This window comes from Notechis scutatus, chromosome 1, assembly GCF_049901735.1.
Source record: "Notechis scutatus isolate UNSWTSFEM ecotype Mainland chromosome 1, rNotScu1.2, whole genome shotgun sequence".
NCBI classification, from domain to species: Eukaryota; Metazoa; Chordata; class Lepidosauria; order Squamata; family Elapidae; genus Notechis; species Notechis scutatus.
Window position 1 is genome coordinate 84,198,928 of NC_142009.1, and position 26,417 is coordinate 84,225,344.

Genomic DNA, 26,417 nt, shown 5'->3' on the forward strand with positions numbered 1-26,417 from the left:
CTGTCATATATTTCATCGCCCAAATGTTAGCATTGTACAGATATTGACAATAGTATTTACAGAACTGGCTATCACTAGCCACTTTTGATACAAAATGCAAAATTAATGTGAATTACTACCTAGCTATTGTTCACATATGATCTGTCTGAAAAAGAATATTTACATAATCTGATACTTCTGGTAATATTGGAATTGTACTTGGCTGGAGAAGATGGTTCACACTATTTTTCCACATGTAACAAAGGTGTTTGGTGTTGAAGGGAACACAGACAATATAGATAGAAGCTTCAATTATTATGAAAGGGTGATCTTCAGTTTATGTGGATTGTACTTTTAGCATATGAATGTCTTTTTTCAATATCTCAGAGTTAGCACTGACCTATTTTATCATTGCAGCTAGCTTGTACTCCCCTCACCCCACAAAGGATTAGATGCTAAGAATATTTTCACCAACAAAAAATCTTTACAATTATTTATACCTGAAGGGATTTGTTTCAAACGCCTATACACAACTGCACTTAATATGTTGATAGGTCTTTATCATACATTTGTTTTCCATGACACACATTATTTTATGGGGTGAGATGGAAGTGGAATTAGCTTGCATTGCATGGAGTTTGGGCTTGGTTTAAAATAGTAATCTCTAACCAATTGTTCCAGAAAGAAGATTGCCAGCTCCAAGACTAAAAATACCTCTCTAGAGTTATATTAAAATACTTGCTTCTCAGCGTCCAAAGAATTAGCAGTAGATCATCAATCTTTGTTACTCCACTCAAATCAGCTCTGATTCTTAAAGTTAAGCTGTAAACTCTTGCCATTTTTTCCTCACTCATCTGCACCTCTCATGTTCAAGAGTCTTTGAGGTTTCTCCAGCAATGGTTTCAAACTTCTATTTCTCTTCTAACAAATTCTCCTGCACAGCTCTTTGAATTCCAAGAGTTCCAAATATGTCTGGAGATGCAAGAAGAGTCTTTGAAAATTGGTTTGTGTTTACCTAGAGAGTTCTGCCATCAAGGTAATACTATACTTCCACACATTTCAAGGTTCTCCGTAATAAATATCAGCAGCAGTAATTGGGACTGTCTAGCAGAGACATGGTAAGATGTCAGGCAGATCCTCATGTTGTGTATTGGCAGTTCTTCACTTATTCAAACATGATATTACCAGTTCACATCCTATTCATTCAAAACCAGCCACATTGAATAGAGAGAAATCTTTAACAAACATATATTAACAGACACAAGGTATAATATACAGCAGGTTTTAAATGGCTTCTGTAAACATATTGGTAGAAAACATGTTCCTATATTTCTTTCTGCTTTGAGCCATGGGTGAAAAGCTACTGTGCTTGCCTTAATGTAATCCTTATATGCTGAGCATGCTGAGTAATCCAGTAATGTCATTGAAAATCATCAGCTTTCCTAAGCTTTGAAGATGCTCATCCTATTACAGTCCTTGGGAGGAAAAGCCAGGTCTCCAGTGCTTATGAGAAGGATAGGAGGATAGCTTGTCAAAATTCAAGAGGAAGGGGCTGCCACAGAAAAGGCATGCTCCCTAGCTCCCAACAATGGCAATATTTAAAAGAAGAGACCAAGAACAAGCCCACCCTATCAGTTCAGAAGTGAATTGGGCCCTGCCCTTGCTATGCTTTCATTCAGTCTATTCCTGAAGATCTGCATGAATATAATAGCCTCCTTCTTTAATAGAAGGATCGTTGGCATATACCCAATCTAAATTTTTGCACATTCTGAGAATGTTTATTGCTGGAGGCTTTTCTACAGGTTAGAATAGAGAGATCTAGTGAACAGTGTGGTGGCCTAGAGGTGGAGTTCTCGCCTCACAATCAATCAGGAGGCTGTCAGTTCGATCCCAGGTAGTGGCAGATATTTCTCTCTCTGGGAGAGTAATTGTCTGCTGTGAACTCCACATAGGCATCAGAAAGGGCATCTGGTCTGTAAATGGTCAGCTCCAATCAGTCAATCTGATCCCCGTACTGAAGCCAGGGATTGCAAGAGATCTAGTGCACACTGTTTCAAAGACTTCAAAACTGAAGATACCCTTCTGTAAACTTTATTTTGTCACGAATGAACGAACAACTACTTCAGCGATGCACATAGTTTTTTTACACTCATGGATTTCTATTTTCCTAACAAGGTTTCTCAAGTAAAACAAAAAACAAAATATTGGTGATGTTTGTTTTCTGTGGGGATCTTTCTTGTATAATAAAGAGACCAGCTTTAATTGATTCTTCTCGTTCTCTGTTAAGAAGATGCAAGGAAAGGATCAGCACCATTTAGCATTTTAAACCCACAAAGCACCTTCCTGACAGTCTTGGTTAGAAATTTAATGGCAGAAACACTCACAAGGGACAGTTTTTGTGAGTTGTTACTTAAGCCTGAGCCTTTCAGTAGATTTAAAGAGTGTTAGGTGATAGAAATAAACAACGTCCAAAAAAAAATTAAAAATGGCAAAAAGCCATCTTTGAATTTTAGCAAGTCTTTTTAAAACCTTTCAGTTTATCTGTGAGAGTAACATTTGAAGCAAGAGATATTTCTTGCCTAGAGAGTAAATATGAAAGTAATCAGTAAAACAACGTGTTAATTTATAGAACTATATTATGTATATACAGTACATTTATGTCTGGTTATCTCTTCTTATGGGGGAACCTTATACCTATTGAATATGAATAATGTCAGAAAATATTATTAAAACATTAATTATAGACATACTAACAACAGCTACACTATTATTAATAATTGGCATACTGCATGCAAAAGTCATTATGATTTGAAATGTGGGTCCTAGTATTGCATGTGTGAATGTTTTGAGCACTACACAATAGTAATTGAAGATAACAATGTAGTGTATTGATATTTGCCTTTAATTTTATATGCTACGCTTATTTCTTCAACTGCATGAAAATATAATGTGGGATGATGCATTAGGAAGTTAGCACCCACCCTTCTCCTAGAAAAATGAAATATACTGATAAATATTAAAAAGGCAGAATATTTCCGCTAAAAAGAAAAATAGAAACTCAGAGAGAGAGAGAAAATTGTTGAAATAATTATCCTTCTGGGTTCAGTTCGAAGTGGGGAAAAAGACACTGGAAACATGGAGGCTATTTGGAAAGATGGTTTAATGGTGGACAAGACCATATGGCTTAGAGCAGGGGGGAGAGAATCTGAGTTTGGTAGTTTGCTTGCAGACGTTTCATTACCTGACTAGGTAACATCTGATGTTGTTACCTAGTCGGGTAATAAAACGTCTGCCAGCAAACCACCAAGTTCAGGGAGCGCCCGGCCCTGCCTCCCTCAGCCCCATCCCTCAGGTGTCTGCCTCCCTGCCTCCCTCAGGTGTCTGCCTCTTCCTCTCTCAGTCACTCTATCGCTCCTACAGCAGCCCAGGAAGAAACTGCTTCAAAGAAGCCGGGGTGGGGGTGGGGTGGCTTTTCCTGTCGCCACAGCTTCCGAGCGCCACCACCCACCCCGCCGCCCGCCCGCCGCGGTTCAATCCACAGTGCTCCGCTCTACCTGCCTGCCTGCCTGCCTTCTTCGCTTCGGAGCAGCTTCGGCTGATAAAAAGAGGCGAATAGTTATTATTCTCAGCCGAAGCTGCTCCCAAACAACCAGACAGGCAGGCAGGCAGAACGGAGCACTGTGGATTGAACCGCGAGCGAGCGGGCGGGCGGGTGGGGTGAAACGGGCGCGGGAAGCTGCGGCGACAGGAAAGCCACCCCCGGCTTCTTTGAAGCAGTTTCTTCCTGGGCTGGTGGAGGAGCGAGAAAGCGACTGAGAGAGCTGAGCCAGAGAGCAGGACAGGCTTGGTTGCTTCCTCCCTCCCCTTCTCTCATTTGTGTCCTTGATCCCGATCCCAGCAGCATTCACCCAAGGCGAAGAAAGCCGCCATTTTTTTTTTTTTTTTTCTTTGCGGCCCGGTAAAGAGTGCTCCACGGCCCGGCACCGGTCCGCGGCCCGGTGGTTGGGGACCCCTGGCTTAGAGCTCCAAAGAAGTATGATCACATGCTCCAAGGTGAAGAAAAAGAGAAAAAGGGAGGCCAAGATGTTGAGAGACCCTTATATACCCTCTGTTGGGCCCCACCTTAGTGTTTCCTGTTCCTGTGCAAGAAATGTATCCCATTGGCTGTCAGACTCCCAGGGGTGGGGTCTTAACTAACTTTGTAGGCTATGTCTGGACCACGTGGCTTCACCTGAGTGTTGGCTGATTCAATCTTTCCAGGCCAGGTGGTGAGATGGGTAGAGGCCTTTATTATGTAGATTACTCTGGCCTAGGCCTTAATGGCCCATTAGCAAAGGGGGGGGGCTGAGTTTCTGCCTCTCTGAAGTTTCTATTTCTCTTTTTAGGGGAAATATTCTGCCTTTTTAATATTTCCCAGTATATTTCATTTTTCAAGGTGAGGGGTGGGTGCTAACTTCCTACAACACAATGACTAATTTAAAGACAAATATATAAGACTGCAACAGTAGGCATGGCTTAAAAGTTGCTGCCATCTGCTTAGCAAATTATATACAATTGAAACTTCCATTATGTTGGTTGGTCCAAAGAATAGGAGGTAAATCCAAGGATTTACTGGTCTTAAATAATAATTTATGATATCATAATTTTAATTATCAAATTTAACAATTATTAAGTTCAGATTTGAGAAATAAAATAATGGTGAATTTAGCAGATCCTTATTAGCCTAGAGATATCCATTTTTGGAATAGGAAAGACAATTAGAACAATATTCTGCATATTTTTTCTAAAACATATTACCTTTATTACTTCTTTTGATCATGAGCTGAGATATTGCTGTTTATTATGCCCAAGGTAATTTTCCCTCTCAGACATGCATTTGAAAAACAGAAGAACTGAGAGAAGATTGTTTATAGCTTTTCTTTTCTATTAAAAGTTTTCTACTTAATTTAGAGAAAAATCACAGTTGTTGTGGTGTCCAAATGATAACACAGATCAAATCTCAGAAAGAAAGACTGGATACTCAAATCTGCCATCAAAATAAGCATAGAGATGCCTCCATTATTTCGGACTCAGTTATTTCTACCCACCCAAATTGCTTGTGAGCTATCACTGTGGTTATCTTGCCTCCCTAGTTATCAGAACATATCATTTCCACTAGTGGTGGGATTTAAAAAATTTTCTACCGGTTCTGTGGGCGTGGCTTGGTGGGCATGGCAGGGGAAGGATACTGTAAAATCTCCAGTCAGAGGTGGTATTTGCCGGTTCTCTGAACTACTCGAAATTTCCACTACCGGTTCTCCAGAACTGGCCAGAACCTGCTGAATACCATCTCTGATTTCCACCTTGGTTATATTCCCCTCATTTCTACACAGTGAATATTTCATTTGGCTCAATTCCTGCTTCCTTTGATGAAGTAGAAAAGTGAGAAATCTGAACTGAAGAAGCTTCTTGGATGAGAAACGAAACATCTTCAAGGAAAAACCAAGAAAGTCCAGTTGCCTTTTGAACAAGCACCTTTAGGTCAACCATGCCTTAGATGACTGAGAATCTCCATAGACATGTATCCCTGAGGAGGACCTGAAGCAACTCCACTTTTATTCACAGAGTGAGCCACTTGATTTGAGCCTTTTGATTGACTTGAGGCAACAAACCTCCAGTAATATTTCCTCAAGGTGGATTTCTCATAATGAATGTTCCTTTTGGGATATATACAGGGGTGGGATTCTACCAGTCCTCAACTATTCGCTAGAACCGGTTGTTAACATTCTAAGCAGTTCGGAGAACCAGTTGTTAGAAGAAATTACTGGCCTAATCCTGTAAGGAAGGCAGGAAGGAAACATTCTGGTGTTGCTTACAGAAACTGCCTCTCTGTTAACTCTTATTATATTCTTGGCAGGACTAGACTTCCTGTCTCAGGAACTTCTCTGGAGTTTTTTTTCCCCTTCCTTTGCTGGTACTTTGCTTGTGTGGAGTGACCATTCAAAGTTACAATGGCACTGAAAAAAGTGACTTATGACCATTTTTCACACTTATGACTGTTGCAGCATCCCCACAATCATGAGAGGCCAGGCGAGGAGATGCGTGCCTCGATGTGAGTGATATTGAGTTGGCCACACCCAGCCAATAACATGACCACCAAGCCACATCCACCCAGTCACATGACCACCAAGCCATGTTCACCAGCTAAGCCACGCCCACAGAATCGATTGTTAAAAAATTTGACTCCCACCCCTGGATATATACGTTAACAATAATTAATTGGCTAGCTAAATTACATTCCAGCAATCCCATACAGTAGGTCAGAGGTGTTTTTCTGTTCTGTTTTTCTGCCCATGGGTTTTTCTGTTTGTAAAAGCAAAAAGTTGTATTTGTACTGTTGTTACCTTTGACTGTGCCAAAGAGAGTCAAATGTTGGTGCCTTTTTCCTTGTTTTCTCCCATTACACTATATCCCCACTTTTTGCCTTCCTTTTTTCTTACTTTCCCATGTTATTTTTTTTTCTGTATTTTATACTTTGATAAACTAATAAAACGTTTTAACAGATGAAATGTCATGTGATGGCAACATGACGCCACAACTTTGACACCTGTGCGGTAGGTAATAGTCACAAAACATTGTGGCAAAAACAAAGAACAAAAAATAAAAAACAGTGTATTGTAAGTGTATCAATTGTGGTGATGTTAACTTGCCTATACAAGGTAGTCCTTGATTTAGAACCATTCATTTAGTGACTACTAAAAGTTACCATGGCACTGAAAAAAGTGACTTTCACCCAATCACTCACCCTTACAACTGTTCTAGCATTCCCACGATCAAAAAGGAAGCTGGATTAGCTTAACAACCATGACATTTGCTTAACAATTGCAATGATTTGCTTAACAACCATAGCAAGAAAAGTTAATAAAATTGGACATGACTACCTTGCTTAGCAATGGAAATTCTGGTGCCGATTATGGTCGTAAGGCCAAGGACTGCCTTTATATATTTGCAAGAAGTATCTAGTACAGGTAGTCCTTGATTTATGACCACAATTGAGAGCGGAATTTCTGTTGTTCAGTGAGACATTTGTCAAGGGAGTGTTGTCCCATTTTATGACCTTTCTTGCCACAGTTGTTAAGTGAATCACTCTAGTGACATGGTTGTTAAATGAATCCGGCTTCCCCATTGACTTTGCTTGTCAAAAGGTTGCGAAAGGGGATCAAGTAACTCTGGGACATAGCAATGGTGAGAAGTATGAACCAGTTGCCAAGCGTCTGAATTTTGGACGTGCGATCATGGGGATGCTACAAAGTCACAATTATAAAGGTTTCAACTGTAAAAAATGATCACAAGTAACTTTTTTCGGTGACTTTGAACGGTCATTAAATGAACTGTTGTAAGTTGAGGACTACCAGTAATTGCAGGACTATTAAATATTGGAGAACTGGTTATGAAGCAGCTGCTAGTTCGCATAGGTCACATAGCCCAATGCTCTGATTTAGTATAAGAAGTTTCTGAATACGCAAAGTTCTCGAAAGCTGAAGTAGCAAGCATTCAGTAAGCAAAGACAATGAAAGCATCTCTTCTGTTTTCAGCGTACTGAATATATAACACAATGATACCCAGACTTCTTGGCTATACAAGAAGCAACTTGAAGAGTTTTCTAGCTTCCCCGGGATCATAGTAGGACTGGCACAACCTTCCTAGTGCATCTGGATAAGTCTTTCCATCTTCATGGATCACCTCAGCCAGGGAAAAATAAACCGGAAGAATTTTTATAAAACTTCCAAAAGCTACAATTCAGTCAAGACCGTGACTTCAGAATTCATGTCATCTCCAGGAGGAATTCTTGTTTCCAAGGTTGACATCTCCACTTCTAGTCATACCTGCTGGTTAGTCCTGTCCATTGTATGGGCACTGGAGGCATGCTCACGGGTGTGCTGACGGATGCGGGTGGAGTTTTGCTGTTCGATGGTCGAAGTTGTCGGGATACAGAATTCCCTGAAACATCTTTTGAAGTTTTCATCTAGGAAGGCGTAAAGGATGGGATTGAGACAACTGTTTGTGTATCCTAATGCAATACAGAAGTGCCAGGAGATGGTTTGGAAAGTAGTTTCTGGAATATGGATCAAGGCTTTGATGATGACATAAATGTGGATCGGAGTCCAGCAGACAATGAAAACGGCCACAACCACAAGAACCATCCTGGTGATTCTCCGAAGATTTCTGTCCTTTTCCTTGGAGCCAGAGAGCATCCGGACACTCTTCAGGCGTAAAATCATCAATCCATAGCAGACCGTTATGATTAAGATGGGCATGATAAAGGCAAAGATGAAAACACAGATTTTCAGTAGGTTCTCCCAGTACCAGGCTGGATGCGAGAACTTAAGCGTGCAATCAATAGATCCTATGAAAATTAAAAGAAGACAAATGAATTTAAGCAAATCATGACAATTTCTTTCACTGTTATTGTCCCTCCACCCCCTCCCAAAAACAAGTGATAAGAAACCATTGCTTTTACGTAACTTGAAATGAAACCTACTTGCAATCTTTGTTTTGTGAACAAAACCAAGTGTCACCGCCACCATTGGGAGAAAAGATAACACAAACAGTTTGTATTAATTTAAAAACACATCTATTCTTTATTGATTGATTAATCATATTTATGTGGCCGCTCATCTCACACAAAGCAACTCTGGGTGACGTACAATAATTGAATAAAACAGCAGACAAATAAAAACAGCCATCTTTCAAGATAAAAAGTAATTGTTTAAATAAGCATATCAGTTTAAAAAAAAATTAAATCTACAAACCAGGGAAAGAGCAAGTATTGTCTCCAGTTCTCAAATTCCTTAGGACATAACCAGATTTTGAAGGATTTCTTAAAGTAGTTAAGCAAGGAAGGAGCAAGCCTTGCTTCGGGTGGGGAGAATGTTTCACAAGGAGGGTGCCATGGCAGAGAAGACCCATCTCTCTGGGACCTACCAAATGCAAGTCCCTGGCCATAACACCTTTTTCTTGCCAGATCTAATGAGACTCTTCTTCTTCTTGTGCCATATCCATCATCGGACATTGGCGATCATGTTGGCAATCCTATTTTTATCAACTATTTTTATCCTATTTTTATTTTCTGGGTGTAGCATCACATGTCCTGTAGTAGCAATAGAGATCCTGTAGATGGCGAAAGCAGCAAACTGCTAATACAGGGGCCTCTTTGCACAATCTCACTCCCTACTATCTTGGGCTGGAAAGTCCCAGACTTGTCCATGATCTCACCTTACTAACATCACCGCCATTCTTAAGGATTGGTTGAGGGGATTCACCAATCCAAATGCTGTATCTATGTTGCCTTTGTCTACTTGTAAAAACCCTATAAAAGGTAATAAATGCTGCCTGGGCAGTCAGACATCTTTGCACACTGAAATGACTGGTTATTGAACTCCCACAATGTCCAAAATATTGTAACTTTTGCTTTTTTTACAGTTTTGATGATTTCCTTGGCTTTCCCAGGTGGCTTATCTAATGAGACAGGCCGATGTAATGAGGGAGAGAGAGAGATGTAATTGGGTAATTTGAAGGAGAACTGTAGACAGAAGCTTTTTAAAGGATGCTTGAAAAATCTGATTTTTGCAAAGTTAGTTTAAACTCATATTGTTAAAAGAAAAACAATTAAAACAGAAGCTTCTCTTTAACTCTTTAACTCTTGGAGACTTCCTGGATATCAAAATAAAAATGCTTTCTCTTCTACAAAACATTCTTCTATAATGTTTTGTGTGATTTTATTTCCCAGCGTAATGTATAATTGTGTTATTTCTTGATAGTCTCCCATTCAGACAGTACCAGGCCAAACGATGGTTAGCTTTTTAAAAAACCACTCAGCATTGTCTAAATGTTGCCATGTGATTGGAGTGAAACGTGGTTGCTTTTTTCAAATTTTGCATTGTAGTTCTTCCTTTAAAATGGACTTAAAAATTTCCATATGTGAATAGTTATTTATATATGGCTACAGTTATATAAACGTATAAATAAATGCATATCTATCTACAGGGATTCACCCCCCTACCACGTCTAAAACACTTGTTATATTAATTTTAAAATTCTGCTCACATTAATGCAAGATAGCATGGCTTTATTAATGAATGAATAAATTGAGAGAAGCACAAATGGTCTGGTTTATCTATTAGTATTTCTTAAATATCTGACATTTAGACAGTAGTCTTATATACACTTAGTCCAAAGTAAAGCCTCATCAAACACAATGGAATTTACACCCAACGGTTGAGTAGTCCTTTCCACTGTTGCATTCTGATACTTAGTTAAGCACTTGGGAGTATTTCCATTAAACTCAATTGTTTTATTGAGGAGGCAGAGATGGAAATGCATTTCTTCAAGTGAAAATGCCCAAGTCTGAGACTTTTTCTAGTAACCAATGCCTATTTTAGGTAATGTGAGAATTTTTGCATATTAGTGAAACTCTTGGTTCTCTTCCCTTCCTTCTTTCTGCAGAGTATCTGGGCCTTTCAAACTATACTTCTTGGTCTCAGGTTGAAGGGTCATTCTGAAATAAATCTTGAACCTAAGTTGATAGACAGTTTGAAGGGATACCTAGGAATGCCTTTCTGAGAAGATGGAGGGAGAAAACACAAAAATTGAAAAAAGCAACCCGACAGCCCAGGAAAGGTGGGAAGCATGAGAAAACAACTTAAAGTAACTCTGTCTTAATTAGGTGTAAATTGATCTGGAGAGTTTAGCAGGCTTTCAAGATTAATGTCAAGCCCTGTAAGGCAGGTAATTTTGGAAATAAGAACCAGCTGGATTTCTGGAAATATATTTCCTGTTAGTAGGGCAAAGTATAAAATCAGAGAGAGAGAGAGAGAGAGAGAGGGAGGGAAGGAGGGGGAGAGAGAGAGAGAGAGGGAGGGAGGGAGAGAGAGAGAGAGAGAGAGAGAGGGAGAGAGAGAGAGAGAGAGAGGCTTACATTTAGAAAACAGCGAGTTTCAAAAGGCACAATAATTCTTTATTTAAAATATGATAAATAGCATAATTGCAAACCTGGTACAGTTCCTGATTCTAATTGAGCAATAGCAATAGCACTTAGACTTATATACTGCCTCACTGTACTTTACAGCCCCCTCTAAGTGGTATACAAAGTCATTAAATTGCTCCCAACAATCTGGGTTCTCATTTTACAGAGGTGGTATTCAGCAGGTTCTGACCAGTTCTGGAGAACTGGTAGTGGATATTTTGAGTAGTTCAGAGAACTGGCAAATACTACCTCTGACTGACCCTCCCCCCATCTATTCTGTGCCTCCTGAGTCCCAGCTGATTGGCTGGGTCTTCTTTTGTTGCCCTGCACAGGAAAATGGAGCTGGAAAGCAGGTTAGTGGGGTGGGGAGGGAATGGGGATTTTACAGTAACCTTCCCCTATGGAATGGAGTGGGAATAGAGATTTTACAGCATCTTTCCCCTGCCATACCCTCCAAGCCCCATCCTGCCCCGCCTACCAAGCCATGCCCACAGAACTGGTAGTAAAACAATGTGAACCCCACCACTGCCTCAGAAGGATGGAAAGCTGAGTCAACTCCGAGCCAGTGAGGATCGAACCTCTGGCAGTCAGCAGAATTAGCCTGAAATCACTCATTCTAACCACTGCGCCACAATGGCTCTTCCCAATTTGTTTTGGAACTACTACCTTAGGAATTTGTTTCTTCATAAACCTGCCCCAGACCCAGCTATGGGCGTTCAGGTAAAGAAACATTCAGTGTCCATTTGAAGGCAGGAAAAGATATTCTAACTTACCATTACTCTCTTTGGTGGTTGCCATCACCATCACTGGAATGCCAATTGCTGAAGAAATAATCCAGTTACACACGTTGACAATCTTGGCATTTCGAGGGGTGCGGAAATCCAAAGCCTTGACCGGGTGGCAAACTGCTATGTAGCGATCGACACTCATGGTGCAGAGAGTGAAAATACTTGTGAACATGTTATAGTAATCTATGGATATTACAATCTTGCAAATAGTGGTACCGAATGGCCATGTTCCCAGCAGATAATTCACGCTTTGAAATGGCAGCGTACTTGTTGCTAAGGCATCGGCTAGGGCAAGGTTGAAAATATAAATGTTGGTGGCGGTCTTCATTTTGGTGTATCTAAAAAAAGTCAACAAAGTTGGGGCATGAAACTGTGAGCAGAGATCAAGTGAAACTGCTACAATAGGCTAGTAATTAACTCAGCTGCAAAAGCCGGAGCTTCCCTTGAATTAAGCGTATCATTGTATTTTTATATAAAGAATCAACAAAATAGTTTTTAATTAACAAAAAAAGTTGACAAGACGGATCTTTCCACCATATAAATGTACCAGCTCTTTCTGTATGCCAGGAAAAAAAATTAGAAATAGTTTAATTTTTTCCCTTTGTCTAATGTAGGATATCTTAAATGCACAGTACTTTAACATTAAATCATCTCACAAGAGTTTTTGTGCCTTTATATTAAAATTCAGATCTTCAATAAGATGTGTATCAAGCAAAACTAGTATCAAAAGATTATAAAAATTGGTTTAGCTCAGCACAGCATTTGCACAAAAAGTTAAGCACATTTATATACAAAAAACCACCTGTAAAATAATTTGTTTAACAGAGCCACCTGAATTACCGCAAAGAATAAGAAACAGAATTGCCTATTTCTTACAGCTAAAGTGGCTTCATGTTGAGTCACAGCAACACAAGTCTCGACATTAAGCAACACTTCTATAGAAGCAGGGTTTTACCACACCAGACAGGACCTGAGGTGCAGATTGCAGAGAAAGTCCTCAGAGCCAGTCCCCAAAATAGCACCAGAGTGTAACCATATGCTGAACAGTACAACCAAATATCTGGCATTCTGTACAGGAACATCTGCAAAGGGACTAGTCCCTCCCAAGTCCAGGAAGATTCTGCAAAAGTTCACGGAGAATAACAGGGCTATGTGGGACTTCCAGTTAGAAGTGGACAGGCAGGTACATTGTGGTAGAAGCAGGGCTTTACCACATGAGACAAACATCGTGGTAGTAGATAAGGACCAGAAGACAGTGATGGTGATAGATATAGTGATGCCAAGTGACTTCTTCTCAGGAAGAAAAAGTACGAGAAGCTGGAGAAGTACAAGACCTGAAAGAAGAGCTAGAAAGATTGTGGAACATAAAGGCCAAAGTGGTCCCAGTATACTCAGGGTTGTGACTCTTAAATTGGGAGAGTGACTCCAATAAATCAAAGACCAACAACATTGTGTCCAAGATACAAACTCCCTGGTCTCTGGCAGAAGACATGAGTGACGAAGGCATATACCACCCATAGGGATGAGAAGGTTTTTTTTATGATTGATGGATTATTTTTAAATAGGCAGACAGAGATAACACCATATTCTTCTAGCAAGAAACTTTTAAAGTCAATGCATATATTCCTGAGTTAGATTTACATAGGTAAGATCTTATTCCAAAATCTGAATATTTATGAAGCCTTATTTAACAGTATATTTGTCAGTTTCCTGAGGTTTTCCAATCTAAGAATAAATTTATGGTTAGAACATTTCATCCTTCCTAGCTCTAAGATCCACAGATCTGTTTTCGCTGCATTATAATATAGGAATTAGGGTCAGGAATACAGAATGCATCTTAACAAATTAGTTTTTGGTCTTCTTCCCTGAATCCTTCTTGTTTCATTGCCCTATGCTTTGTCCTGAATCATTAATATTCTTATTCAAATTAAATTGTGCAGGTGTTGTCTCATCTTGACCCAATGCAAATTAAATTGACTGCATCCTTCAGCTCTTCAGTCCTTAAGGGGAAAATAACAACCAATTTCAATGTGGGTCAATAAGAAATCAACTGCTTTAAAGTCTAAGGTTATTTTTTTTCACTTGCATAGGAAAAGTACACCTTTTTAAAATTTATTTTGTTTGCTTTTCAGCAGAATGAGAACATTCCGATTTAGACTATCCCATTTTAGAGAAAAAAGTAGGTTGGCTTGCACAGGAGACTTTTATCATCATCATCATCATCATCATCACTTATCACCATCATTTCCTCCTCTTCCTCCTCCTCCTCCTCCTCCTCCTCCTCCTCCTCCTCCTCCTCCTCCTCCTCCTCCTCCTCCTCCTCCTCCTCCTCTCTTGTTTTAGAGAGATTTAGATAATATTTGAGAGATTTAGATAATACTTGCAGGCAATTTTCCCCCTACTGTAGAAGTGGTTTTTTTAAAAAAACATCAGATATTTAAGCTGAATCATTTTTATGCACAGCAAAAAAGTGGGATTCAGAAATTCTCTACTGGACAGTGTTAGAATCATAGAATGGAAAGCTGGAAGAGACCTTGGAGTTCTCTATTTAAACACCTCTAGCAAAGGGAACCCTTCATCTCCTGACACAGTCATATCACTATTGAATAGCTTTTACCATTAGAAAAACATTCCTGTTCTTCAACCAACAACTATTTCCTTGTAAGTTAAACTTTTTGTTTCTCATCCTGTAGATAAATTACTATGGTAAATAGATTGGATTGGAGGAGGCTTTCTACTTTCCTTGGAATCCTGCTTGAAATTAGTGGGTTGAAGAGCAATACATTATGTCTGCAATTGGGGAAATCCTTATTTAACAAGCTTGCCATTATTCCATTACTTGCAATGTCCATTTCCTGGTTACTTGGGACTCTGAAAAGCTATGATGTCCTGCATTTATCCTTAGTTGCATCAATTGACCCAAGATTATACATTTTCCATTAGCCCTTCTCAAGTCGTAAAACTGAATTCATTACATGCCCAAGACAAACAAGCAAGCAAATGTATTTTGCAAAATTAATTCCATTTAATATGAAAGGAATAGCATCTATCACAACTCACTAGCCAGAGTAGTTAAGTATGTCTATGTTGGTATAACTGAGAGTTAAGAATAAATAATAATGTAACTGACACATCTCTATTTATTCCAATAATACTTTTGACTTTTGCACTAGAAAGAAATCCACACTAAGCTATAAAAATTCTCTTGGTGACTTGGGGCCAGTCAACCCTTTTCCGGCTCAACCTACCTATTAAATGTGTTTTTGGGGAAAATGTAGGATAAAGCTCCTGGAGGAAAAAGAATAACATAAATGTAACAAATATATAGATAAATACTATTTTAATGCTCTTCCCCATTTTCTCCATATTTCATTTTATATAATTGGTTTGGATGTGTTCCATTTGTTCTGTTTTATATTAGTAAACTGTTCCCCTTCCACCCTCTAGAAAGAATTGTGGCAGTCTGCTAAAGTAGATATGACTTCCTCTTTGTAAAGCAATGCATATATTACTTTATTGCTGCCAGGCTAGAATAGGAAAAGATAAGGAAGTCAAGAGTTGTATTTGAAAATGGGTTTCCTATGAGCAGAGTTTTTAGATTAAAAAATGCATTTTTGCTTCGTTACTTTCTCACAATTTTGTTTCATGAGTTTTGTTATATATTTATGACAGGAGCTAAATGACAGGCAATATTTCTTCAATGTATTTATTCATTGCAATTCTAGCGGTGCAATCATGCACTGAGGGAAACCCAGCAAGATCCTGGAAAAGATAATCAAGCAACAGATCTGTAAACCCCTAGAAACCAACATCAGTTTGTCAAAAGCAGATTATGTCAGACTAAACTTATTGAAGTCTTTGACAAAATGACTAAATTAGTGGACCAGTGAAATGCTTTGGACATCGTATATTTGGACTTCAGCAAGGCATTTGATAAGGTACCAAGACCACAGCCTACTTTGTGATAAGATTAAAAAAAAAATTGTGCTGGTTAGTATCATTACCAGATGGATTCGTAACTGGTTGACCAACAAAACTTAAAGTGTATTCCTCAATTGAACTATATCTACCTGGAGGGAGGCCAATGCCTCCCTGGTCACAACGATTGGTCACGAGGATACAAAAACAGGTATTGAGACTCTAGAACAGTGGTTCCCAACCTTTTTTTCTCCCCGCACCCCTAAAGAAATTTCACTCGAACCTCACACCCTCTGAAATAAATAATAAATAAAAATGCCAACATATAGCCAATATCCTATTATTTACCTGGACTTTTCTCGCACCCCCTGTAATATCGTCTTGCACCCCCAGGGGGTGCGAGCACTCCAGGTTGGGAACCCCTGCTCTAGAATGAGTGTAGAGAATAACAACAATAATTTGAGGATAAAACACATGATGAATGGTTGCAGGAACTTGGTGTAAACTTGGTTTAACAAAGAAAAGGACTAGGAATGACATGATAGCAGTCTTCCAGTATTTGAGTGGTTGCCCCAGAGAGGAAGGGATTGTTCTATTTTCTGAAGCACCTGGGAGAGTATCAGTTGGGAACTTATCAAAGAGGTCCAACCTAGAACTAAGGAGAAATTTCCTGACAGTGAGAACAATTAATTAATTAATTAATTAACTATTAATTAACTTATTATCATCATCATCATCATCATTATTATTATTATTATTATTATTATTATTATTATTATTATTATTATTATTATCTTGCCTCCAGAAGCTTTTGTAGTGGGTTAGGCATAAGAACTTTGTTATGCTGATCCATATCAACTTTATGTGCAACTTCCCCTGAAGATGACTAAAAAGAAAAAACTGAGGTAGAAGGTTTTGATGCTTGTCTCCTAGTCCCAGGAAATGACAACAAGATATCAAACCATATTTGAAATAAGTGCTTGGAAATAGTTATTTTTATAGTGCTTCATGTTTCAGGAATGACCTGCTTTAGAGAATCTTCCCGTACAATTTTAGACAGTGTATCACACAGTATAAGGGCCTGTACAGTTTCATTAGTCAGTATTTCAGATCCTTTTTCTTCAAGATCTCATAAAAAAATCTTGCATTAAATAGTCTTGCAAAGGCCTATTTATTTTGGAAGACTTTGTGTGTGTTGAGGCATTTAGTAGGTTCTTAATTTAAGTGCATTGAATTTTTCTTCCCCAAATGGACAGTATATGAGAGAGGGTGGGGGGGAGAAGGGAGGGAGATGTTGGTAATAATTTGAGTTTCAAGATTGTGCTAAGCCAGATTTTGTTTAACTCTGTTTTCTGAAAAAAATTACAATATTGTGGAATCCTGAACACTTTAAATAGTAAAACATCATTTAGAAACTACAGTTGTTCTGCCAAAAGCATAACAGTTTCACATGATGCATGAATTTATCCATCAAAATTGTTACCACAAGATATGGTTATAGCTGCTGCCTTAGAAGGCTTTAAAAAGGTATGATATAAATTGATGGAAGATGAACCCATGGTCTGCTATTACTATCTGGAAATATTATACTCAAAATTACCCTCTTATCGTTTGGAAATAAAATCAGTAGTGTGGGTCATAAACATCATGCTTCACTTGTGAAATTTCAAGAAACATTTGGATACATGTCCTTGCAAACATAATATTGGATGAAATTGCCTATGTAACTCATCAATATATCTTCCTGACTTGTAAAATGTTACACTTAATGGAAGGCCAAGAACTTAGATTATCTTTTCATGACTCATAGAACTTCTATGAAAGATCTGAGTTGCAATGGAGACTTTAACAATGACTTCCCCAATCTTTCCATTCTCTTATCATTGTTCTAAAAGGTTATTCAATCACCAAGAACAATTTGTGAGGAAGCACAAATCTGTGAAATTCCCTTCCTCTTTGTTTAAATGGGTGTGTCCCATGAGTAGAATTTCATTCATTGGAACTCTGGATGCAATCCATATAATTTGCATCCTCTGCCCTTAGCTGAACTCCTCTCCCAAGTTAGTATGCTTCAGTTTTGAGCCAAGGCATCTACATGCAAAACAAGAAGGGGAGGGAATGACATTTTAGCCATGATGTTCAAATGTATTTGAAAACTATATTCTCTGCAATTTATAATGGGAAATCAAGTTCAGAATTCTCAGAAGGCTGCAACACTGAATTTAAAACCAATCATTTAAACATCATTGGAATTATTTAAAATCTGAGTTCTGCTAAAATCTGCCTTTAAATATAGCCATGAATTACATTTAAAAAAAGCCTACATGATATAATGCCAATCTAGATTGTGAGCTACTGATTTTACAGAAATAATATCCAACTCCTTCCCTTTTTAATCTATGTATTACTAAAGAAATATATATATGTTTTAAGATATAATAGGCAGTATTATAGTCTAATTCTCAAAGTATGTGGTTCTGTTCCCAACCAAAACGATAGGTCAAAATAACGAAAAGTGTATGTCATGATACAAGCTCCATCCTTTCATGTTTGTATTACAACAACACCAACCAATATGCCACGGACAGAGTCTTCATTGTGACATTGCAACAACAACACACATTTTACCACTTCCCCTCCTCCTGCGTGTCTCAAAAGCCCTTCCCCCACCCAAGGACAAGGTCTCCCAAGGAGTCATTTGTATCTTCTAGAGACATCTTCACATGGAGCCTTTGAAACACACAGGAGCAAGGCAAGGGGTAAAATATGTGTTGCAATGTCACAATGAAAACTGCCATAAGACTGTATTCCTGACTAAGGAAATGATGACGGCTTTTATATTTTTGTGTTTCTTATGTCCTTGGGCCAGATGGGAACTCTGAGCTCTAAAAGAAATAAAATTAGCCCCAGCCAGTGGTGGAATTCAAATGTTTTTACTACCCGTTCTGTGTGCGTGGCTTGGGCAGGGGAAGGATACTGTAAAATCTCCAGTCAGAGGTGGTATTTGCTGATTCTCTGAACTACTCAAATTTCCACTACCGGTTTTCCAGAACTGGTCAGAACCTGCTGAATACCACCTCTGGATTCAGCCATAGGTATGTCTCTGGAGTAAATGGAAGTAAAATGAGGGATTGAGGGCATGTAAAATGACGATTCTGTGTTAGGTAACAGTGTGATGCATAGAGTGGGTTTTCGACTATATAGTGGCACAGCAAAAGGAATAAATGCACAACATCCTCCCTGTGAGTAGGATTTAAAAGGCATCTGATTATGCTTCTAGCAGAGATACTTTTATCTAAACCAGACATAAGCAATGTATAGTCCATGGGTTTGATGCTTTTTAAAATACCACAATTAATTAAAATAAATGATGGAAAAGGAAAGAAAAACTTATGTAAACCTTTGCCTAAGTTTAACAGATGTTTTCTGATAAATCTAGAGATCTCCTCATTCCCTTCAAAGATGAAATAAAGGAAGTCCTGTCCCTTTCCACTTCAATGATGTAAGTGGCATCTCATTTATCATACTTCAGATCCTGGTTTTTGAACATTTTTGATCTAGATTACCAAGGTATAAGAAGTGGAAAGGAGTTAAAAATCCCTTTATTTTACTTTGAAGGGAATAGGGAGATGTCTAGATTTGTCACTGGAGACTTTCAAGAAGAGATTGGACTGCCATTTGTCAGAAATGGTGTAGGGTCTCCCGTTTGGGCGGGAGGATTGGACTAGATGATTTATAAGGTCCCTTCCAACTCTGATTATCTGTTATTATCTGTTAAGACATCTATTAAATTTAGGCAAAGGTTTACACGAATCCCCCCACCTTTTCCATCATTTATTTCTCCTAGATTAGATCAAAGATGTATGGAATCTGGTCTGGTTTTTGTCAATGCAATCTAGTTGCCTTTGGGAAGTTCTTACAATAGGTCATCAATACAACTGGTCTTTACCATCTTATTCTCAAATATTGATGTTCCAAGGTATAATATTTGATTTCTAGGGGACTAATTGCACTGTTATTCTTATCCCCAAAGTGAATTAACACTGTGAATTAATTAATGATCAATACAGAATGTATTAGCATACTCCATGGTTTAATCATAGTTGACATGATGAAATACTATTATTCAAAAGTGTTCACCTAGCCTGGGACACAAACTTTCTATGCATCCTTTCACAAGGGTCAATTTTTACCAGCATTGCACCAAAACAGCTGAAACATTAATCTAAAGAAATTTTGGTGACTTCAGCACATATTTCCACAAAACCAATATGCACACTATACAGTTGCTAGGCTGTTAGGATAATCCTTGCTGAATTTGAAGCAAGTATTTGAAACACCAAGTAAATAATTCCTTTCATTAGTGTCCAGAATAGAATTTTTAGCTGTGTGAAAATATCACCATTAAATCATTTGACATAGCATTCCATAGTTCTCAGAAATAAATCTGTAAGTATGGTTCTACCATGCAATTGTGGGCATTGCCCTTATTGAACCAAGTGCTATGGCTATGAGAAAATGATTTAGCAATTTTTAAAAATGAAAATAGACAGCACATTATCAAACATTTATACAAAATTTTAGATGTATGCATATATATGCACACATGTTCAGATATTCACAATGTTACTGACACTCATAAAACAGTAACTGCCAACATTTATTATATCTTAAATCTATATTGCTAGTGTAAAAATAAGTCACACTTAAGCATCATGCAAACCTTAAAGCTGAGGTATCATAGGTGAAGCATTATGTCTTAGAATATATCTGTGGGGAAGATAAAATGTATTGTAAATGCAGCTACTCTGTAGAACTGATTGATAACATTATGAAAAACAGTCATGGGAGACCAATAGCTTGATGAACATGAAGGAAGGGAGATTAGATTAGAACAGAAGGAAGGAGAAAGGATTATTTCATCCTTTCCCCTTAGGCTGCTTTTCCACTCCAAAATTGCTTTCTCCTCTAGAAGAAAAGAGATGCAAGTCCCAAATATTTATTTCCACTGATAGAAAATTAACTTGGCCAGGCAAAGGGTAGCAATGGCAAAGAAAGGGAAACATTAAATAGTCCTTTCCCATGACTCATGCTATGAGCTCTAGTGGTTTCTTGTTGTTTTGTTTAATGGAAGAAAGGTATCCTATTCAGTGTTACATGTCATTTAAATATCAAAACTTATTTAAAAAGTACATCTAAGCACATCAATATTCACCTTTCATTTCTGATATATTTTTCCAGATGTTTTTGGTACCCATTCCATTCCAGGCCTACTTGATTTATAATTACTAACTGTGCGCAATATTACTCTTTTCTGAATGTTTCTAAAGTTGCCTATTTTTCCACATCAACCTACATTTGAAGTTGCTTCTGACTGATGGTTTAAAAGTCTGTAAAGCACACATTCACAAGAGTCAATGAGCATCATAGGCTGTAATTGTATTCCCAGGGAGAGCTATCAAATCTCTAGCCGACATTCTAATTGCTCCCTGTTGTGATTTCCTGGTTTAATTAGAAATGAAAAGGGTCTCCTGTAAAGTATATAGATTATGAAACTGGAAATATTAATGACTGGAAGTTATTTATTTATTTATTTTAGAGAATTGGTGTTCCCTTCTTGCAAACCACACAAAATGCCATGCTCATGATAGTCTCACAGATGAATTTCGCATCAGTGTCCGAAAAGGGAATGGATCTAAGACTAAATCTGATCTTTCAGAGTCTTGCCTTCATGTCTGAAAAAAGATCCTGTGATAGGAAACTCACAATTATATATTTATATTTTTATTCCCTTTTCCTCACCCCACTTCCAAAGAGCTCCATTCTATCCTTAAAAACCCTTTATCAGTGGGCAAGAGTGAAAGGAAACAAGGTCTAGATGGGAACTCCATTTTTTTAGTGGAGAACTGAACCTGGATATCTCAGGTACCCTAACAACTTTTTTTAAGCATTTATCTTATGTAAGGAGGGAAAGGAATAGGCCTGCAATAATTCTATCAATCACTTCTTTTTATTGCAATGTCAACTATGAGCTTAATTACTGCAAGACATCATTGAGAATCCTGTACAATCATCCAAAGGCTCATTATAAGGATAGTAATCTAACTGCAAAAAAAAAAAAAAGGAGAGTATGTCAATAGTTCTACAGCCATTATGGATCTATTGAGGAAATCCCAAGCCATCTAAGGCCAGGAAGAGCAAAGTAGACTCATTCAGTCATTGAACCTGAACTCCCACCAGCCTGCTTAATGGTGAGGCATGATAGGAATTGCAATAAAAAAATGTATCCATTTAGTCAGAGGGAAACAAAGCCTGCTCAGCCTTCCAAATGTTCAGCGTCAAGTGAAAAGAAAAATAGACAATTGATGACACAGAAAAGAATGGCCTAGACATGCTACTTATGCCTGGTGGCATCTTCACTTCAGATGATGCTATCTACAGGCAATAAACATAGCTTTTTGCCAATGAACATGGCCCTGCTGGCAGTGAAGATAAGGAATTAAACAGCTGGAAGCAGATTGGGAAGTGCCAGCTTCTAGTATTCTCAAAGATGGCAAGAACTCTCACCCCCTTTAATATTTAATCTGTTGTTATGTGTTGTATTTAAATATGACTGAGTGCCCACCTTACTTTAAAACAGAGATGAGAAAGATAGAAAGATGTTTTCCCTGGAAAAATAGAAGTGGAGATAAATGTTGGACAGTAAACACCCCTTTCTCCCCTCCCTTTCTTTTCCTAAGGCAAGGAAGTCTTCCCTGTCCAACTTGGTTCCCAGAAGCAACAGTTTCCACCTGTTGTTATCCATCATTTCAATAGATGGTGCTGTGTTCCCATAGATATTGACTGTAACTCATTTCTCTGAAACATTTGTGGAATGCTAGAAGTAAATTTGAGTGTTTTTCTCTACTTGGCCTTCATTAAACAAATCCAATTTAACACTAAACACCTATTAAAAACATTTTAAAAAAGAACACGGTTCTTTTCATTAAGGACAACCAAAATCTTTAAATATGGAATTTAGTCAGAGGGATTTTCCACTACAGAAAACTTCCAATGGATATAATTATCTTTGTGGAAGAAGACCGGTTTGGCATTTCTTTGGCTGAGGAATACTCTTCCTGGGAAAATGAATTTAGGCTCTTTTAGTGGAATTTCCTAAAGGATACAAAGAAAGGGATTTGGGGCACAAAGTTCAGTTGAGGAAAGAAATAGGAAACCAGACATCTGATCTGGTTGTTGGAACTGCACTGCAATTCATATCTGTGGATTCCAATGCCTCTCTAACATATTTCACTTCCTTATATACCTCCTGCACCCATTATATCTGACTTGGGTTTTGGTTGCAGAAATAGTAGGAGCTATTCATTTAACTTATTTTTTACATTATTCTCAGTCACATAAACAACTTTATTAACATGAAATAACTTTTGCTTGCCTTGAATGCTTATGCTGCACAAATGATCATATGAAACAGCATGCTTTTTTCGCCCCAGAGCACACATTTTTTCCCTAGTTACATTAAGCAAAGATTTTCAGTCTCTTACTTCCTACTAAACTCACATATTCTTTCTACAACATAATTAGACATTATTCTTCAGAACCATCCCAAAAGAACTGCTGCTGCTTTCAAAATGTCTTTGGGTCTTAAAACCAATGTACTTAGAGGACAATCAAATTTGTATTTTGGTATTTGCCAGGATGGAGATAATATATCAATCCTTATGGAACTGAAATCAGGGGTAATCAATGTGTCCTCTTTACCAGAAACATGTAACAATGCTATGGAGACTCATAGACATGCTCTTTAGTAAGATATGATCCCAAATACATCTAGCTTGCTTTTATGGGGAGAATTGTGAGAAGAACCGCTGGATAATTTCTTTCTGGTAAGAGAGCATCCCCCAACAACAACAACAACAAAAAAGCCTTTGGAGTTTTAGCAAGAGAAGAACGACACATCTTTTTCTCTGCCACTTAGCTTGTCCAGATCCAATAGAGCTAACTACAGAACCGTTTCCTTGACTTTGGTGGTCCATCATCATCATCATCATCATCAAATTCAAAACCCTCCCTCCGTGCGTACTTTGCTTTCAGCAGCCCTGTTGCTGGCCCCCAACTCCAGCAGCTCCTCCCCCCTCCGGCTCTTCTTACCTGATGATGACATACATGACCAAGAAGTTCCCGAAGAGCCCCACTACACACACGACGGAATAGAGGGCCATGATCACTATGGCTGTGATCATGGAAGGGTTGACCCCAGAGCATGAACTGCCTCTTCGTCCCCCAAGAGTCCCGTTGGGTCCACCGCAAAAAAGCTGGGTGCTGTTGGGCTCGCTCTGGTTCCAGGTCTCCGCTTCCATATTCGCGGCCGACCTTCACTCCCCTTAATCGCCTGGCGTCTGGCTAGCAAGCGCCTGGAGTCAGAACGCAGGATGGAGGCGCGGGAAGAATGGGCGCCGGGAGCTGTCCCTGGTGCTGATCACCTAGTTAGGTGCGAAGTCGCGTTCCTGGGCGAGGCGGCTACCCAAGGCCAGGAGTCCCATCCAGAGCTCTCTTTAGCCAGTTTCCGAAGGAGGACGAGATCCCTGCAGTTGCCTGACGCGGCTGAGAGAGAAGCGAAGGACCCGTCGCACCTTGAAGCTGAAGCCTTGGGGAAACGTTGCCTCCTTCTGCGGTTTCCACCGCATTCCCCCCATCGAGCGCCGAGGGAGAAGGAGGTGGAGGGAGGGGAGAACGGAGAGAGAAAGAAAAAAGTGTGGAAAGAAAGTCTTTGCAGGAAAAAAACCCACTGGAGCCTCTTCCCCTTTCAGATGTGCTCGCGCGCGCACACGTGTGCGCTCCCACAGCTGGCCCTGATACACGCGCACACGTGCTCAAGTTGACCGGGATAAGTATGAAAAGGAGGAGCCTCTTTGGAGGAGGAGGGTGGTTATGGGACGAAACTCTTTTTCGCCCGATCTACTCCGCCCCAGCGTCAGATCTTGGCCAGCAGGTGAGCAACAACTCTCTCACTAGCTTTCTCTTTCTCAGATTGCAGCCTTTTCTATACAGTTGTTTACTTACTCTCAAGTCAGCCACAAGATGCTGCTGTCTTGGATTTTGCAAAGAACAAAGGAAGTTAGGTCTTTCTCTTCATGTAGTTTTCCTGACATAATGAGATAACAAAACGTTGCCCTGACTACTAACGACCACTGTTCATTTGAATAATCAAAGCAAATGGTGGAGACTTCTCCAGATTGGTAAAGAAGCCTGTTGCATATTAGGCAGCAAAACTGTCTAGAGTTTCCCTTCCCTGACTTTATCCCTGCAACAGTCAATGCAGCAGAATGAGGATGGTTTGCCATTGCTTTCTTCCAGAATAGACTACAATTCTATTGAGTGGAGGTTGCCCATCCAAGTGCTACCTGGGCCCATCTCTGCTTAGCTTCTGAGTGCAAATGGGATCACTGGATGCCGAATCTCAGTGACTTATATAAGCTACCTCTGCACAACATGACTAAAAGATACAATTACTAATGTATTGAAGACTTAGTAATTAATTCCATTTGGAACTCCTTTTGCAGGCACATGATGCATATTCATAGCTAATAGAATAAGTACGCAATTTACCCTGCCAAAATAGTTTTCCACTCATGTAGAACTTTGTTACAACTTCTGCCTGAAAGGAGAAACTAAACTGAACAAAATAATGAGAGGCTAGTTATTTTCTTTCAAGCTGTATTGTAGCAATAGAGAAGCTGTGTTATTAATTAGTATCAGAGATTGACATTCCAGTTATCCATGATTCTATGGGCTAAAACCATATCTGGGATTTCCAATTTATTCTAATAAAATGATTATATTTGTGACATTCTTCCTTCTTTAACAATTCACACATATACAGATTATTCTTATGTAAAAGTTGGATGATTGCAGTGCTGTACACAAGTCACAGTCTGAATCCTGCTTAGCATTTGGGAGCAATGAAAATGATATAATGCCATATTTTGACAACATCAGTGCTATAGCATTGAAAGTGATCTGTTTTTCTAAATGTAAGCCCCCCCCTTTCTATCCTAATTTTTCTCTATCTTCTCTCTCATTCTCTCCTCTCCTCAATAAAGATATTGATGTTTTAATTATCTTTGATTGATGGTTATTATGTGCCATCGAGTCAATGTCAACTCTTATTAACCACATCAGTAAATTTTGTCCAGGAGAAATATAGCATTAGGTTGAGTTAGTGATTTTCTAGGTAGTAATGGCTATGCTGTAAACTACTAAGAAAATGTCTTGTGCAGAGTTTGATAAAATCAATATTACATGCATATAAACAGCATCCTATTCCATTCCTATTTACTTCAAAGATGTTCACAAATAAAACTTTTGTAGTGATGACTTTTAAGAGCATTAACAGAGTTATGGGGACAATGAGGGCTAAATGAGATGTAACATAGGAATCTCAATAACAGAAGTTCCTTAAGTTATAAACAACTGTCGGTGCAGAGCATTTGAGAAAGAGCTGCAGCTTATCAGTTTATCTATACAAAGAGGAGCTTCGGGGAGATTTAACTAAGGAAAAAACACACAGGGAAATAAGTGGTCAGCCTAAGTGCGACTTCACTGATCTAATTGTTCTCTTCACACTCTTAATAATTTAATAATTTTTTATTATTAAATTTAATAATTTTATTTGAAGGAGGGGGGAACTGCTGAGCAAAGTATATTAAATTGAGAGCAAAGGCAAG

The 26,417-nt window shown here is 38.7% G+C and overlaps 1 protein-coding gene across 1 annotated transcript; it reads right to left on the bottom strand.

Moving 5' to 3' along the window:
* Window positions 1–7,705: 7,705 nt before the first annotated feature.
* On the bottom strand, window positions 7,706–24,050 carry OPRM1 (opioid receptor mu 1). Its single transcript, XM_026680291.2, has 3 exons — window positions 23,842–24,050; window positions 11,758–12,110; window positions 7,706–8,365 (listed from the first exon to the last, which is right to left on the bottom strand). The coding sequence occupies exons 1-3, from the start codon at window positions 24,048–24,050 to the stop codon at window positions 7,839–7,841; spliced, it is 1,089 nt and encodes a 362-aa protein (XP_026536076.1). The 3' UTR covers window positions 7,706–7,838.
* Window positions 24,051–26,417: the final 2,367 nt, after the last annotated feature.